This window comes from Saimiri boliviensis, chromosome 14, assembly GCF_048565385.1.
Source record: "Saimiri boliviensis isolate mSaiBol1 chromosome 14, mSaiBol1.pri, whole genome shotgun sequence".
NCBI lineage: Eukaryota > Metazoa > Chordata > Mammalia > Primates > Cebidae > Saimiri > Saimiri boliviensis.
In genome coordinates this window covers 94,867,082-94,885,338 of record NC_133462.1, presented here as the reverse complement: position 1 = coordinate 94,885,338, position 18,257 = coordinate 94,867,082, and the positions used below count along the sequence as shown (strand labels likewise).

At 38.6% G+C, this 18,257-nt stretch overlaps 2 protein-coding genes across 3 annotated transcripts in view; both read right to left on the bottom strand.

Moving 5' to 3' along the window:
- LOC141581101 (tubulin beta-8 chain-like) overlaps nt 1-18,257 on the bottom strand; it is a 58,259-nt gene that overhangs the window by 19,748 nt on the left and 20,254 nt on the right. Inside the window, exons 2-5 of the mRNA XM_074385497.1 lie at nt 15,106-15,244; nt 13,635-13,702; nt 11,591-11,647; nt 10,226-10,343 (exon numbers count right to left, since the gene is read on the bottom strand). Coding sequence (XP_074241598.1) covers nt 10,226-10,343; nt 11,591-11,647; nt 13,635-13,702; nt 15,106-15,168 — 306 coding nt within the window. The 5' untranslated portion in view covers nt 15,169-15,244. The remainder of the gene's footprint in view (nt 1-10,225; nt 10,344-11,590; nt 11,648-13,634; nt 13,703-15,105; nt 15,245-18,257) is intronic.
- PGBD2 (piggyBac transposable element derived 2) overlaps nt 15,224-18,257 on the bottom strand; it is a 120,675-nt gene continuing 117,641 nt past the window's right edge. The window contains exon 5 of one of the 2 annotated variants that reach the window (XR_012513630.1): nt 15,224-15,244. The gene's annotated coding sequence lies outside the window, so the exon portion shown is untranslated. Of the gene's footprint in view, nt 15,245-16,187; nt 18,092-18,257 lie in introns of those variants that run through there. The other variant, XR_012513629.1, reaches the window with a different exon arrangement.

The window sequence follows — 18,257 nt, the reverse complement described above, 5'->3', positions numbered from 1 at the left end:
TGGGGTCAGGAGGGGGCGCTAAGGGAGGCACAGCGGGTAACGGGGAGGCTGGGAGGGGTAAAAAGGGGAGACATGCCAGTTACAGGGGGTGGGGGGATGGAGGAAGCAAACCACCTCGCCAAGTGTGTACCTGTGCAGCAATCCTGAATGATCAGCACATGTACCCCCGAGCCTAAAGTACAATAAACATATAAATGTGTAAAAAAAGGAAATAAATTATAATTATGTCATCAATAGCAAAGAGGGTTACAATAAATTTTCTAATATTAAACTGTAATCTTAGATTATAATTTTAGATTAAAATTTCTTAAACATGTTATTAGCCCCAATTCGTGTTCTAATATTACCTTTATAAGCCATGCATTACTCTTTAGAATTCTGGTGACCAATTCTTTCTGTAGGTGCAAAGTTGATGGAAAGTTCCAGTTTTCTCTCTCTGTAATAATAATCTTCTTTCACATAGTGGTAGATGACCATGGTTAGCCAATCGAATGTCTTATAATAATAAAATGAAACTCTGTATCACAGAAGTATTTACAAAAAAACTAATTGTAGCATAAGTATTAACCTGTAATGTTAGGGCTATAAAGGAACAAAAGTTTGTTATGTATCTATTTCTCCATGTACTTTATTGTACTTTATGTTGTTTCTTTTTTTTCTTGGCTGAAGCTCTCATTTAATTGACCAGTTAGGCTTCTTTTCTGTTTCTCCCTTCTTCCTCACATTCTAAAATTTATTTATCCCCACCTATTTTTTCTCACAGATCTCATTTCTGTAGTGAGTGGTCTTTCGGTCCATCTGTCTTAATTGTCGGCATATTTAGTTACAGCTTTCTCTTTAGCTAGCTATGTGTGGCTTTCATTCAACAATTATTGCCCCACAAATTTTTTTTTCCTCCTCTTCTTTGGAAGAGCTGAATGTATACATTTATCTTTAGCTTTTTGACAAACAGAAAAAAAGCAACTAATACTATTTGCTATGCCAACCCATTTAAATAAGGTACTACTATAAACTAAACTCTCATTTTCTCCCAGAAGTTATTTATGCAAATAATTACCTCCTGTATATGCTCATAATGAATTTTCTTATGTTTTTAGTTCATGATTAATAAATTATGTGCTAAGTGAATTACTGCTTCATAGTATAATTCTGCTAATTTGCATGATTCATTTAAGATGCAAGTATAGTATAGTGCAAGGAAAATAAAGTTTAGATTTTGCAAAAAAAAAATAACTTTGTGTTCTGAAAATAAGTTTATCTAAAATCTAAAGAATTATTTCAGGTTAAGCTGTGGCCAAATGTATCATTCTGTGGTATATCTGCATGTGCAAAATCATAAGGAGAGTTAGAGAGAAACAGTTTGAATTGTAGTTTTTATTGCATTTGGAACTTGAAAAGATAATGCTGTGATTTTCATAGGTTTATCTATTTTCATTAGGCAACAGAGATCTAAAATGAACATTTTACAATAAGAAAAAAACATGAGAGTAGTAACTATGTGGGACTGTAATAACAATTTGAACAATTTGGTGTAGTGTTGTAATAAGTAGAAGTCACTTTAAGAAATACACTAAGTACCTTTGTGAGAGCCACTCTTGTAGCAGCAGATGTATAAAATAATGGTATATTCTAATGTTATGACTGTGGAGAGAAATGGGAGGGGCCTGATTTTTTGCTAAAAGCAGCTGGTTCATAGTTGTATCAGCACCAAATAGAAGTAAAAAGACATGTTAGCGTACTGGTTCTGCCGCTTACTAGGTACGGGACCTTGGGAAAAAGGTCTTTGTTTGTATGTCATTGACCTCATTCATAAAAATGGCACTAATGGTATCTCTCAGGTGTGTGTAATGAACAAAAGCAGTGAGATATGTGAAAACATTTGTGAACTAGAAAGTATGTATACAAAAGTGAGACAAATGATCACAGCGCAGTGACCTGGTAAATCTCAAACTTTTTGTAAATCTGAAGGATGATAAAATGACAGTAGCATCAAGAAAAGAATAGGAAAGTAGAAACTGGCATATGCACTTTAAGTTTGGGGTAGGGGTGTGTTCAGTTTCAGCAGACTGCTCCGACTGGAGATGTCCCATAGGAACACAGCAGTTTGGCACACAAAACCTCTGATGAAATTTTGTTTTGACCTAGAATTTATTTTGGTTATAGATCACAAACTCTGCTAGTCAGTGAGACACTGAATATATAAGATGAGGTCTTATGCTATAGTCATAGGAACAGAAAAAGAAATAAAGAGCAAATACTTCTAACTCACTATAAATGCTTTCTATAAATTGAAAATGTTAGAATATATCAAAGAATTCTGTAATTAGGATGGGGATGGGAGTGAGAGTGGAAATCTGTGGTCAGAGAAGACCTCTCTGAGTATGATATTTAAGCTGCCGACTAAAGGATGAGAAGGAGCCAGGCATGCGGAAGTCTAAGGGGAGGAAATTCTGAATGGAGAGAAAAAGGGATCCGATTTATTCATCATTTTGCTCTCAACACCCTGGAATGGGCAGAAAGTCATCATCATAATTATTTTTTATGATTACAGTATATACAACAAACGTGCAAATAGGACCCTGGCACATTTTAGATGCTTCCTAAATAAATGTTCTTTTTTTCCCTTTTAAAGAACGCTTGCTACACTTTTTGAAAGTTCTTTCGTGTGTGTGTGTGTGTGTGAGATAGGAGAGGGAGAGAGAGAGAGAGAGAGAGAGAGAGAGAGAGAGACTGACTCACTTTCTTGCCTGTGCTAAAGTGCAGTAGTGCAATTTCAGCTCACTGCAGCCCTGACCTCCCAGGGCGTGCTGATCCTCCCACCTCAGTCTTCTGAGTAGCCTGGATTACAGGCATGAACCACCATGCCCAGCTAATTTATGTATCTTTTGTACAGATGGGGTTTCACCATTATTTCCAGGCTGGTTTCAAACTCCTGGGCTCAAGAGATCCACCCACCTTGACTTCCCAAAGTCTTAAGTTTACAGGTGTGATCCACTGCCCCTGGACTGTTGGATGCAGCCAATCATCATGGCACGTGTATACCAATGTAACAAACCTGCACATTCTGTACGTGTACCCCAGAACTTAAAGTATATTTTAAAAAAGAATATCCTTGCACAGTTGATCACATATTTTCTTGCTCTTAAATATAATATAAAAATTTTATTACTATATTATTCAGCTTTTTTTTTTTCTATCAGTAAAGATTTTACCAAAAAATACATAGGTTTTTCCAAGTATTTACCTAAATGAAGCAGCTTCTGTGGTGTTCTATTGATGCTCAACATGATCTATTTCCAAGTTTTTTTAGCATAAATATTTTAACACTGAAATATGAGGATATTTAAAACTTTTAATACTTTAAGCATTACACATGTCTATATCATGAATGCTATTGCCTAGGTTTTCTTCTAGGGTTTTTATGGTGTTAGGTCTTATGTTTAAATCTTTAATCCATCTGGAGTTAATTTTTGTACAAGGTGTAAGGAAGGGATCCAGTTTCACCTTTCTGCATATGGCTAGCCAGTTTTCCCAACATCATTTATTACATAGGGAATCCTTTCCCCATTGCTTGTTTTTGTCAGGTTTGTCAAATAGCACATGGTTGTAGATGTGTAGTGTTGTTTCTGAGGCTTCTTGGTGTATACATAAGAGATGTCCCTGACTGAGCAGCAACCTACCAGGAGGAAGGCATGAACTCTCTGGTTTGTTTAGTATCTACACGCTAAGAGAAACTATTTCTAATAGCAGTGCAATATACTTCCTCTATTGTGCTCCATGTATCTGCATTTACTCAAGTTCTATGACACAGCATAGCCTCGCCTGAAATATAATTTGGGGAAATTAAATGAGGGGTTTATAATCATCCTGTAAGTAAACTGATGGAGGAAGAGTATGACCCAGAGAAACCACTGGATTTAGTGAAGTACTCTAAGAATTCCACAGATTTAAAACAAAATCAGAATACAATCCAACAAAACAACTCCCAAACACAGCCAATGGGTCAATTTGCAGTACATGTTATGCATATTGTATACATACATTTTAGGGATTTCCAGAATTTTCTTGGATAAAAGAATGTACTGCCTCCTGTGATTGCAAATCATTATAATGTAGACATTTTAAATAAGGTCTCAAATGTCAAATACATAAGGTAGGAAAACCTCAAAGGACAAATTTATTTATTTTACTAAAAAGAATTAATTACATGGAAATAATATATCATCATCATTTCTCAGTTATAAAATGACAGTTTTCTGTTTTCTTATTCCTACTTTTTTTTCTTTCTTTCTTTCCTTTTTTTTTTTTTTTTTTTTTTTTGGTGGTTGTTGTTTGAGAGACAGTCTCACTCTGTCGCCCAGGCTGGAGTGCAGTGGCATGATCTCAGCTCATTGCAACCTCCACCTCCCAGGCTCAAGCAATTCTTGTACCTCAGCCTCCTGAGTAGCTCTGATTATAGGTGCAGGCTGCCACACCCAGCTACTTGTTATTAATTATTATTGTTATTATTATTATTATTATTTTGTATTTTAGTAGAGACGGGGATTTACCACGTTGCCCACTCGAAATCATAGGCTAAAGTAATCTACCCACCCCAGCTTCCCAAAGTGCTGGGATTACAGGCATAAGCCACCATGCCCAGCCTCTTACTCAGACTTTCCTATGCTAAGCTTTTCAGCACGTGCTGCTGTAAAAGGCTGCATTGCTCTTATAGTCTAAATGTAGAATATATGTTATATTTTAAAATCATGCATTATATTGTATATAACATATTAGAGATAAATATAATTGTAGCTACATTATTCTTCCCAAAGTTAGGGAAAAAATAGAACTGCTCATTTGAACTTTGATAAGGTTTAACCTTTAGAAGTTTCATGTTCATATTGAAATTAATTCTTCCCTAGATCTAAATCTATGGTTTATTTTGAACATGTCACTAAGTCCTACTGTATTTTAAAATAATTAAAATATCGTTCCTAACTCTACTCTCTTAACCTCATACTTCATTTCATTCAATTCCTCCTCAGATGATATGGGTTAGAGTTCCTTTATTCAAGAGTGATATCAAAATTATTTAGCAGAGTATATTATGGACAGGATCAATCAGAACCAGATGCCAACTACTCAAGAAACTTACAGATCAATCAGAACACATGCCATCCAATCAAAATAAACAGCTAAGTGCTAGAGGAGGGGCCTAGAAGCCCCCCTATTACATAAGACATTACCTCATTCATTGCTAAATCATGGGAGACATTCAGAGATCTTAGAAGGGGCAGGAGACTTGGAGTAGCCAAGTCTAATAACCAACATGCATGAAAGGTTTTCGCTGTTTTACTTTGCATAGATGTAACAATACAGTTGTTTATGTCTGCTCCCTCTCCAAACATTGCTGAAGTGTCAGCTAAGCAATAAGAGAAATATAATACCATATTAAGTGACAGAGCAAGAGATGTTAACCAACTTTTGGAAGAAGAAAAATTGCTAGGTGATAGATGACTTTACAGAAAGGAGAAAGGTGTTGCCTAAGTGGAAGCTAAGCAAGATTCCAATGAGAAATAAGCTAACTTATCTTTTAGAATCCTGGAAAATTTTAGACATCGGAGGTGCCAGGTATTTCTGAAGTTATAGGGGGTTAGGGATCATGACACTGAAAATGAAGCATTGCCTAGAAGTCTGTAAAAGGACAACTGGATTCTGTGTCTCTTTCTCTGACTTCATGCAACCAAGTAATTTCCTCTTTTTTATGTCTCAGGAGATAATTAATTTATTCTCTGTAGAAACTGGGTCAAAGAGTGTCAGAATCCAGGTTGTGAAGGCACAGTAAAAGCTGAAGTGAGGTGCCATGCTAGAAACAGCGTTTACTGAGAGTACCACATCCAGTCTCCCTCCCTCACATGAATTCTGAAATGTTTACAGACAGGTTTATCCATCCAGGCCTTTGGAGGGTTTGTCTATGGAGAAAACATTGGTGGGAATGTGCAATGATACAGCTGCTTCATGAAATATTTTGGCATTTTCTTAAATAGTCAAACATACACTTATCATTTGATTCAGCCATTCGACTCCAAAGTTCTGGAAGAAAATATTCTTTCTGAAACTGCTCTCCTTTAACCTTGTAACGTTGTATATGGATGTTCATAGCAGTTCTATTTGTAATAGCCAAAAACTAGGAATGCTTTGAATATCCATCAAGAAATATAGAAAATCTGAGGTGATTATATGTAATGGACTACTACTTAGCAATAACAAGAAATGAATTATTAGTATAAGCAACAATATGGATGAATCTCAAAATATTTTTTCTGGGTGAAACAAAAAACAGGACAAAAAAGGAGTATATTCTGTATATATGAAGAATGGGGAATGAGGAAATGTGGGAGCAAAGGATTGCAGAGATACATGAGTAAACTCTGGGAGCTGAAGGATATGTTCATTATTTTTGTTGCAAGGGGTTCACAAGTTTATAAATATGTCAAAACATTACATTCTATGATTTAAATATATATATTTAACTTTTAAATATGCAGTTTTTGAGGATTGAGTATAACTTGATTGTTTGATAGATGAATGATAGCTAGATTGATTGACTGATAGAAATGTAAAGCCAGGAATCCCTCTAGAGACCTTTGCATTTCTAATGCTTGGGTCACCTAACTAAGCTGTTCTCTTTATATCACCTGTGAATGAGAATAACTTCTAGGTCTCGGGCATTCTAATTTTTTAACTTAATTATTATAGAAATCATTTTTGTAGTTATATTTTTATTTGTGCTTTGCTTTTTTTTTTTTTTTTTTTTTTTTTTTTTTTGAGACAGAGTTTCGCTCTTGTTACCCAGGCTGGAGTGCAATGGCGCGATCTCGGCTCACCTCAACCTCCGCCTCCTGGGTTCAGGCGATTCTCCTGCCTCAGCCTCCTGAGTAGCTGGGATTACAGGCACGCGCCACCATGCCCAGCTAATTTTTTTGTATTTTTAGTAGAGACAGGGTTTCACCATGTTGACCAGGATGGTCTCGATCTCTTGACCTTGTGATCCACCCGCCTCGGCCTCCCAAAGTGCTGGGATTACAGGCGTGAGCCACCGCGCCCGGCCCCTGTGCTTTGCTTTAAATGCAAAGCATTCTCAACAATGGACATAAGTATCCAATAACAAACAGCAAGTATTAATGTCTTTTAACATAAAATTTACTGAGAAGTAAAAATACAAAACTTACGAGTACAGAAATGATAGTTCTGCCTGGTTTATTTTATAAATAACCTCAGATCATGCTAAATGGCCAAAGTTACTTTGTCTTCATTTGAATACTTTGATTGTTTTCATGAAGAGTTTCTCTCAATTTAAGACATTTGCTTTATGTCCAATTTAGAGAAGTATATCAAGTACTATATACACTATTTAATAATTCCTGCTGGAAGATAGAAGAACAATTTTATATAGTCATTTGGAAAAGGTTGAAAATATCCCAGTGGATACAGCATAATTCAGTACCTTTACTACTTTATTGATTTTATTTTGAGTAATTTGTCCATGTTGTGCTTTACAAATCATTTTTAATATATACCTGGCATGCTTCTATCTTCATATTATCCCAGTTTTTTTTTTCCACATGCTTTCTAGAATTATAATTTAACTCAGAGGTTCATACTGGCTGCATATCCCAATCACCTGTTAAAATACCAACATCCAGGCTCAACTCACAGATTCTGATTTGTTTCAGGTAGGGCCCTGGCATAAATATTTTTAAAAGCATCCCTGGCAACTCTAATGTGTAGCCAATATTGAGAATCACTGACTATCTTACACACTGTCTATATCAGCATTTTCCAAATGTGCTTGAACGTAAGAATGTTCAAACAAGATACCTCAAAAATCCAAAACAAGACAAATGGCTCTGAATTTCCAAATTTTAGATCCTCAATCAAAACCTCCTGAGTCAGGATCTCCACAGAAGTAAGGAGAATCAAGAGCTTCAGCTTAAGAAGCACTATTTCACAAGACTCCAAAGACATTATAATCAATCCCAGAGGTTGGAAAAGATAAAGAATATATAGACACATTGGGGTCTTTCAATCTCCTGCCTTCTCATACCAACATTCAATGCAGCATCATTTTTAAAACTTTTACCTCCTAAATACATGTGAAATATCTCTACTTACCTCCATTACCCCTCATCACACCTGTCACCTAAGAGCCTAACACCAAACCTCAGTCTACTCCAGTATCTCATTCTCACACCAGGTCACTGGCTTCTACTCTTGCCTGACTCCAACTTGTTTTCTCCATTAGAGCCAGACTTATCATTTGGAACATCAATCTTATCAAGTCACCCAGAGCTTAACATATTGCCCAGAGATCTTATGTAAATACAGTACAAAAGGTTCACACCTTGGTCTGGCTTCCACCTTTTCCCACCTCATTCAGGACTCAGCTCCCTTTACTTCCTATCATCTGGCCAGGATAGCCTTCTTTCCCTCTGTTCATACAGGCTAAGCAAACAGACTGCCACAGGCCATTTGCAGAAGCTCAGTCCTCTGCTTGGAAAGCTCTTCCAGGCCCCCACCCTACAGCTTTATCTAGTTAAAAAGGCCTATGCATTCTTCACAAGTCAGGCAACAGCCAAGCCTTCATCTTCCTCTAGATAAGTCAAATCTTGCAACCTCAGGCTTTTTTAGTAGCATATACCACTCCTTCCTAAAATTGTCCAGAATTACAGCATGCATTCATCTGTGTGACTCCATTTTTGTTTTCCTCCTCTCCCAGCACCTATTTGACTATGAACTCACTGGGAACAGAACACTTTTTCTCTCCGAGACCAAATTGCCTAGGTTCGAATCCTAGCTTACTATTCTAAACATTTTGTGTGCAGATATTAACGCTACGGTAATTATTCTGATAATTTTCTCATTGTCTGAGAACACAAGGACACAGGGAGGGGAGCCCTACACACTGGGGTCCGTTGGGGGGAAATGGGGGAGGAGCGGGGGGTGGGGAAGTGGGAAGAGATAGCATGGGGAGAAATGACAGATACAGGTGAGGGGACGGAAGGCAGCAAACCACACTGCCATGTGTGTACCTATGCAACAATCTTGCATGTTCATCACATGTAGCCCGAAACCTAAAATGCAATAAAATAAAATAAAATAAAAATAAAAATAAAAATAAAAAATTTTCTCATTGTCGTTGTTAGCTTTAGAGCAATTGTTTTTTCAGATCTGTGTAACCGTATTAAACTGAAGCTTCCATATTAATCATGGCAGCAGAATTAGTCAAATGTTTATGTTGTTACACATTTAAGCCCAGAAATTTAAAATACATTTTTAAGAATCAACAGATTTTCATATGCTATATTTCTAACCTTAATAGCATTACAGGGGTGGGGGCGGGGAAGAAAAAGAAAAAAATGGAAACAGCTCAGCAGCAAAGAAAGGTCAAAGCAGCGTTCAAGCAAACAGACTCAGCCCAAGGCCACAACTGTGGCCCAGGCTCGGTAGTCAGTACCACAAGCAGAACACAAGCAGAACGCAGCAAGCAGCAGCTGTGTGGGGCCAGGTCCAAATAGCTGTGTGCTGCTCTCCGCAGGTGTTCCACAGCAAAATTTTGTGTGTTCTTTGTAAACAAGTAACATCCAAAATTGTAATTCTCTGCTAAGGTTTAAGTAACAAATTCTAATAATAATTTCTTTGTTATCTCTGAGGTAACTCTTTTTTTTTTTTTTTTTTTTTTTTTTTTGAGACGGAGTTTCGCTGGATACCCAGGCTGGAGTGCAATGGCGCGATCTCGGCTCACCACAACCTCCGCCTCCTGGGTTCAGGCAATTCTCCTGCCTCAGCCTCCTGAGTAGCTGGGATTACAGGCACGAGCTACCATGCCCAGCTAATGTTTTGTATTTTTAGTAGAGACAGGGTTTCACCATGTTGACCAGGATGGTCTCGATCTCACGACCTCGTGATCCACCCGCCTCGGCCTCCCAAAGTGCTGGGATTACAGGCTTGAGCCACCGCGCCCGGCCCCAACTCTTTTAAAATCTGATTTAAGTAAAGCAGTAGCCTCTAAAGGGGAAGAAATTACATCTAGCCCATGAATTAGTTAAAAAGCAAGTAGAAGCTAAGCATGTAAAACTACACCCTTTAAAGAAAAGCTTTAAACCAAACGGAATTATTATCAGTTAAGTTAAAAAGTAAAACTGTTAAGCCCATTCTCAAAAAGTAAAATGGCCAAACCTACCTGATATTTCCCTGTTGGAAAACTTAAACGTTGTTCAAAAAGCAAAGCTTGCTGCTCCAGTGGCTCTATGCCGGCCTTCCACAGCAGTAATTGTCTATTCAGGCTGGGATTCAGCAGGCTGGTAAAGACGAAAATTTAGAGGGATAGCAGTTTCCAGTTATAATGCACCCTCAAAATGAGCAGGGACAGTTTTAGGTAACATTGAAGCCTTTTCCATTTAAATGCCATTTAAATTTCTAAAGAAACTTAAACAAGCCATCAATAATGCTAATACGAAATGTCATGTTGCTAAGCAGCCTTTTAAAGGGATAACTCATTTAATGGACAATATTAAGGCTCATGATGGCAATGGAGGAAATTTACATAAGGCTACATTATTAGTGCAAACTATGGCAGGATTGAGGGTAAACAATGGGACTGCTGCATTTCCTGGAGCTTGTTTCCATTCTGGAAAAAAGGAACACACCGAAAGGACTGCAGACAAAATCTAAGAACAGGACCTCAGCTGAGGATAACAACAAAAAGTACTAAACCAGGCATTTGCCCTAAGTGTAAAAAAATAAATAAAGAAAAATAATTGGGCTAATCAATGTCATTCAAAATTTAATAAGGAAGGGAACCCGATTCCAACTGGGGCCTATCCTGCTTAAGTTACTCTCTTATCTCTGTACAATGTTTGTCCCCTGCCACCAATAAAAGCGCAGCAGCAAATTTGTGTATCACTCAGAAAGTAAATATTTTACCTGGGGAGCCTCCACGAAAAAATACCAGCAGGAGTTTGTAAGCCCTTACCTACAGAAACAGTGGTTTTGCTTTTAGGAAAACCTAGCCTTAATACTAAAGGGATAAAATTTCATACAGAAGCTATTAATAGTAATTTTACAGGGGAAATGCAAATTGTATGTCATTTTCCAATACTTGCAGTGCTAAACCTAAAAAACGCATAGCACAAATCTTACTTTTACCTTACATCAAATTAGGTCAAAGCAAAGATGAAAGAATTGGAGGATTTGGAAGTACAAAGAAGCAGGGCAAAGCTGCATACTGGATATATCAAATTACAAATAAACACCCAGCATGTAAAGTCACTATTCATAGAAAAAAATTTTAAAGGTTTAGTTAATACTAGCACAAATGTCTCACTTATTTCTGTTCAGCACTGACCCTTTTCTTGGCCTGTATAAAATGCTCACTCTAATACAGTCAGAGTGGGGCAGGCCTCAGAAGTTTATCAACGCAGTCTTATCTTACCATGTAAAGGGCCGGAAGGACAGCCTGGACCCATTCAGTCTATTGTAATTCAGATTCCTATTAACTTGTGGGGAAGAAACTTATTACAGCAGTGGGGAACCAAAGTCTTAATACCTGAACAATCCTATAGCTCCCAAAATCAGCAAATAATGGAGGCCATGGGCTGTGTGCCTGAAATGGGAATAGAAAAAAATTTACAGGGTCTAAAAGAATCTCTAGAAGTTAAGGGACAAAGTTCTCAACATGGTTAGAATATCATTTTTAATGACAGCCATTGTTAAACCTCCAAAACCAATAGCTTGAAAATGGTTAGATAATAAACCAATTTTGATAGAACAATGGCCACTTACAAAAGCTGGAGATTTTTTTAAATGTAGTTGCTAAACAATTAGAAAAAGAACATATAGTTCCCACATTTTTAGCTTAAAACTGTCCTATTTTTGTAATAAAAAGGAAATCTAAAAAATAAAAAATCTTAACAGGTCTTAGAGCAATTAATGCAGCTATACTACTTTTACCCACTATGATTCAAAAAAATTGTCTACTACTAACTATTATTGATTTGAAGGACTTTTTTTTTTTTTTTAACAATTCCTTTGGCAGAAAAGAACTGTAAGTAATTTGCCTTCACTTTTCCTTTTATACTAATCAAAAACCTGCCTAAAAATATTATTGAAAAGTGCTTCCCCAAGGGATGTTAAACAGTTCCACAGTTTGTCAAACTTATGTGGACACAACTATTAAGCCCACTAGAAAAAAAATTTCCTCAATGTTACATTATTCATTATATAATATTCTTTGTACTGCACCAAATAAAGAGTTACTTATACAATGCTATAACCATTTAAAAAAAGAAATCCATTCAATGTACTAGGTTAATAGTAGCTCCAGATAAAATTCAAGCTACAACTCCTTATTTGTATTTGTGCATGTTGGTAAAAAAACAAAACAAAACAAAACAAAAAAAAAAAAAAACACCACTATGTCACTTCAAAAGCTGTTTATCAGAAGAGATAATTTAAAAACTTTAAATAATTTCCAGAAGTTACTTTGAAATATCAATTAGATAAGACCTAGTTTAGCCATTTCAACTTATGCTATGAGTAATTTGTTTTCTATTCTTTGAGAAGATTCCAGTCTGCATAGTCCTCAAGAATTAACTTAAAAAGCTAAAATGGAATTGCAAGTAATTGAAGAAAAAAATTCATAAGGCTCAAGTAAGTAAAATTAATCATAACAAGACTTTAATATTATTATTTTTCCCTATTTAACACTGTCTTACACTCTCTTAGTAATAATCTCTTAGGAGTTATTATTCAAAATCAGGACTTAGTGGAGTGGCTGTTTTTACTTCATAATAGCACTCACACTCTTACTCTGTATTTGGACTGAATTGCAACTTTGATTGGAATGGGGAGGTCTCAAGTTGTAAAAGTGCATGGATTTAATACCATAAGAATAATAGTGCCTCTTATAAAAATTCAAATTCAGCAAGCCTATACTAACAGTGTAACATGGCAAACCTATTTGCCAAGTTTTGTGGGCACTTTAGAAAATCATTATCTAAAAAACAAAAATTTTTCAATTTTTAAAATTAACCAATTGGATTTTATCCAAAATTACTAAGTCAAATCTCATTGAAAATGCAGAAAATGTTTTTACAGATAAAATCTAGTAACAATAAAGCTTCTTATTCAGGATCTAAAAGCAAAGTTATTCAAACTCCTTATACACAATTGGGCCTGGCAGAGGATCCAGGGAATGGTATAGCCAGAATGGACAACTGGACCTTTGAATCTAGGCCACACATAGGCAGACTAACAAGTGATGGTGCAACCAAGCTCAGGCAGCTTTATGTAAGGGTACCTGCTAGTTAGGAACATGCACCCCACCCCAGGCCCCAATCCCAGGCCACCTGCCTGCACTGGGCATTGTCTCATCTTGGCAGAAAGGTGTGGGGGTGATGATCAGGTAGTATGTCCCTGGGTCTCAGGCCTCAGAAGTTTAGGAACTGGGCAGTCACTGGGCAGGGGAAGGGGCCCAGGGACCCCTTGTGTGCATTTGCCCATGGAATGTGTTCCTACCCCAGCTTCTCAGCCCTCACTAGAAGAGTCCAGGGCTTCCACCTGCTCTATGTTTCCAGCTCTGATCCACTCACCTGGTGACTCTGAAGGCTTCCTGACTCCAGCCTGGGGCCTCCTCTGTTAGATGGGGGTTCCAGGTTTCCTGCAGAGAGAGGCCAACCCTTGGAGGTTGAACCTGGAACTCTTTTTTTTTTAGATGGAGTCCCACACAGTCAGTGGTGCAATCTTGGCTCACTGAAATCTCCACCTCCTGGGTTCAAGCGATTTTCCTGCATCAGCCGCCAGTATAGCTGGGACTACAGGTGTATGCCACTATATCCAGCTATTTTTTTGTATTTTTAGGAGAGACGGGGTTTCCCCATATTGGCCAGAAGGGTCTCAATCTCCTGACCTTGTGATCCGCCCGCCTCAGCCTCCCAAAGTGCTGGGATTACAGGCATGAGCCACTGCTACCGGCCCTTAGTTCTTAAAGTATAATTTTTTTCTCTCTCCAGTCTCCCATTTTTACTAAAGAAAAATCATGAAATGACCAAATGTCTCTATTATACCTGGCCTGAATATTTGTATAAAGTATAGCAAGAATAATTTTTTTTTTTTTTTTTTTTTTTGAGACGGAGTTTCGCTCTTGTTACCCAGGCTGGAGTGCAATGGCACGATCTCGGCTCACCGCAACCTCCGCCTCCTGGGTTCAGGTAATTCTCCTGCCTCAGCCTCCTGAGTAGCTGGGATTATAGGCACGTGCCACCATGCCCAGTTAATTTTTTGTATTTTTAGTAGAGACGGGGTTTCACCATGTTGACTAGGTTGGTCTCGATCTCTCGACCTTGTGATCCACCCGCCTCGGCCTCCCAAAGTGCTGGGATTACAGGCATGAGCCACTGCTACCGGCCCTTAGTTCTTAAAGTATAATTTTTTTCTCTCTCCAGTCTCCCATTTTTACTAAAGAAAAATCATGAAATGACCAAATGTCTCTATTATACCTGGCCTGAATATTTGTATAAAGTATAGCAAGAATAATTTTTTTTTTTTTTTTTTTTTTTTGAGACGGAGTTTCGCTCTTGTTACCCAGGCTGGAGTGCAATGGCACGATCTCGGCTCACCGCAACCTCCGCCTCCTGGGTTCAGGTAATTCTCCTGCCTCAGCCTCCTGAGTAGCTGGGATTATAGGCACGTGCCACCATGCCCAGTTAATTTTTTGTATTTTTAGTAGAGACGGGGTTTCACCATGTTGACTAGGTTGGTCTCGATCTCTCGACCTTGTGATCCACCCGCCTCGGCCTCCCAAAGTGCTGGGATTACAGGCTTGAGCCACCGCGCCCAGCAAAAATAATTATTTTTACATAGGTTTTCAAAATCGGATTTCATAAAACTTGGTTTCATAAAGTGAATCTCAGATAAGACTTTTTAAATCTGAGCCCAGCTATGGGTCTGTCCCCTCAAATAACTACGTGAGCTGCATAAATTTCTCTTTTGAGGTCACAGGATAACTTGGGTCTCATAAGCCCGTCAGGAAGTGACATTATTTACTTACCACAAGTTACTTACAGGGAATGTGTAGACAAGGTATGAAGCCAGTTTTCCCAAAGGGTTTTTATTGACTCCATACATCAAGTTTGATTCCTTAGGGAAAGCATGCCATTCCAGTCAAAGCCTTGCCAAAATAACTAATCTCTCCAATTGTGACCTGTTGCAGAAGAAAACATTCTTTTGCACTTATGCAAATTATATTTCCATAAGTTAAGAATATTCACGGCCGGGCGCGGTGGCTCAAGCCTGTAATCCCAGTACTTTGGGAGGCCGAGACGGGTGGATCACGAGGTCAACAGATCGAGACTATCCTGGTCAACATGGTGAAACCCCGTCTCTACTAAAAATGCAAAAAAAATTAGCTGGGCATGGTGGCACGTGCCTGTAATCCCAGCTACTGAGGAGGCTGAGGCTGGAGAATTGCTTGAACCCAGGAGGCGGAGGTTGCGGTGAGCCGAGATCGTGCCATTGCACTCCAGCCTGGGTAACAAGAGCAAAACTCTGTCTCAAAAAAAAAAAAAAAGGAATATTCAAAAATAGATTCTAAATTCTGGAGAAAACAGATAGAGAGAAACAAATATGCTCCTAATTTTGTTTACTCAATTGGAGTATATTTTACTCAATTGCTAAAAGCTTTAAATAGCTCAAAATAAGCTTCCTGAACTCTGAAAAACAAAACAAAGGATCAGTAATATTTTAAGCAAAGCCAAAAAGATTAATTCAGTCTATATTAGTTCACTCCATGCAGTTATCTCCTGTTCTGCTTTATATTCTTGAACATTTCAGGTCTCCATGAGAGTCCTGAAAGTTTTTTCTTTATGCTAATGACAAAATTTCCAAAGTTATCAGAAACCTGCATTTAAGAGCACCTGTCAATGTCCTATAGCAGATTATAAATCACCTTTCAAAGAGGATTAAAACAAGACAACAAATGTCTGTGGATGACAAAGAAGTCTTAGGATAACATATTTATGCAAATACAGTCCAAGGAAAATGAAACACCATTTCACATTTGGCAATGCTTTCTTTTTTTTCCTGAGATAGAGTTTTTTTCTTTTTTTTTTCTTTTTTTTTTTTTTGAGATGGAGTTTCGCTCTTGTTACCCAAGCTGGAGTGCAATGGCGCGATCTTGGCTCACTGCAATCTCCGCCTCCTGGGTTCAGGCAATTCTCCTGCCTCAGCCTCCTGAGTAGCTGGGATTACAGGCACACGCCACCATGCCCAGCTAATTTTTGGTATTTTTAGTAGAGATGTGGTTTCACCATGTTGACCAGGATGGTCTCGATCTCTTGACCTCGTGATCCACCCACCTTGGCCTCCCAAAGTGCTGGGATTACAAGCGTAAGCCACCACGCCTGGCTGAGTTTTGTTCTTGTTGCCCAGACTGGAGTGCAATGCTGCAATCTCTGCTCACTGAAACCTTCACCTCCTGGGTTCAAGTGATTCTCCAGCCTCAGCTTCCTGAGTAGCTGGGATTATAGGTGCTTGCCACAATACCTGGCTAACTTTTAGTATTTTTAGTAGAGATGAGGTTTCACCATATTGGCCAAGCTGATCTCTAACTCCTGACATCAGATGATCCACCCTCCCTCGCCTCCCAAAGTGCTGGGATTACAGATGGGAGTCACTGTATCTGACCTGACAATGCTTTCTGACAGTTCTTCCTCTATGGTTTTTATACCAAATAAGCCAAATGTCGTTTATGTACTTTAGGGGATATAATATCTAAAAGATATGGATGTAAGAAAAATAAATAATTTATAATTTGATTTTTACAAGTTTGTCAGATATCAAATCCCAGGTTATCTTAAGTCACTCATTAACCAAAGTGATAACTCAAAAATTGTAAAAAGGCAAAAACCTTTACTCATTAATAGAGGGATGACTTCACTTTCCAAATAATATATTTTTTTCCCTTTCCTGTTGCTCCAGTTTATTCAAAAGGTCAGACAAAAATCTTTCATTCTTAAAATAATACATGAAAATCTTGTTCACAGGGAAAAGCTAAATCTCACCTTTATATTAGTGCATTATTCATATCAAACCTTTTTTTTTTTTTTTTTTTTGAGACGGAGTTTCACTCTTGTTACCCAAGCTGGAGTGCAAGGGCGTGATCTCAGCTCACTGCAACCTCTGCCTCCTCAGTTCAGGCAATTCTCCTGCATCAGCCTCCTGAGTAGCTGGGACCACAGGCACGTGCCACCATGCCCAGCTAATTTTTTTGTATTTTAGTAGAGACGGGGTTTCACCATGCTGACCAGGATGGTCTCGATCTCTTGACCTCGTGATCCACCCGCCTCGGCCTCCCAAAGTGCTGGGATTACAGGCATGAGCCACTGTGCCCGGCCAAACCTAATTCTTAATAAAAATTTATTGAACCTCCTTCATGACAAGAAACTGAAGCACTACAAAGAGGTTTTGAAACTTGGAGTGAATGACAGTATGTTTCAGTAACGCTTCATCTACCCAAGGGTAAACAATCAAATCTCTTCTCGACTGTTATCTAGAGAGGGCATCCAAGATGGCCAATTAGGAGCAGCTCAGGATTGCAGCTCTCAGCAAAAGCATGGAGGGTGAGTGGATGCTGCATTTCCAGATGTATTTTTATTGCCCACAGACCAGGAGATTCCCAAGCGGAGGAGCCCCATGGGTGGCCAGCATGCCTGGTTTGGCCCCCGCAGTTGTTTTGGCCTGCATGGCTGTTTTTGCCAGTGCAACTGTTTTGCTGGTGCCCCGGCATGGCGGTTCTCCATACAAAATACACAGGTCCGGATGCCATGTTAGCTGGTGATTGGAGCTCTGGGAAGGCAAAGTCGCCCATTCATCTGATTAAAAAGGGTACTGAAACAGGGAGCCAGGTCAGGAGAGTCTCAGGCAAAAAAGCACCATGAATCTCAGTGCCACTATTTCAGCTGGCGCAGTGGGTCACCACACGGGAAATCACACAGATCCTGGCGCCTTTTCAACAGGTGACTGGAACACCTGGGAGACAGTCGACCGTTAACTAAAAAAAAAAAAAAAAAAAATATTTTAAGGGACTCTGAGGCAGGGAGCCAGGTGATCAGGCTCAGCTGGTCCCACCTCCACACACACACAAAAAAAGCAACCCAAAACACTCTGGATTGAGAGTTTCACAGCAAGCACAGCTGAACCTGGGAAGGTCCAGCTCT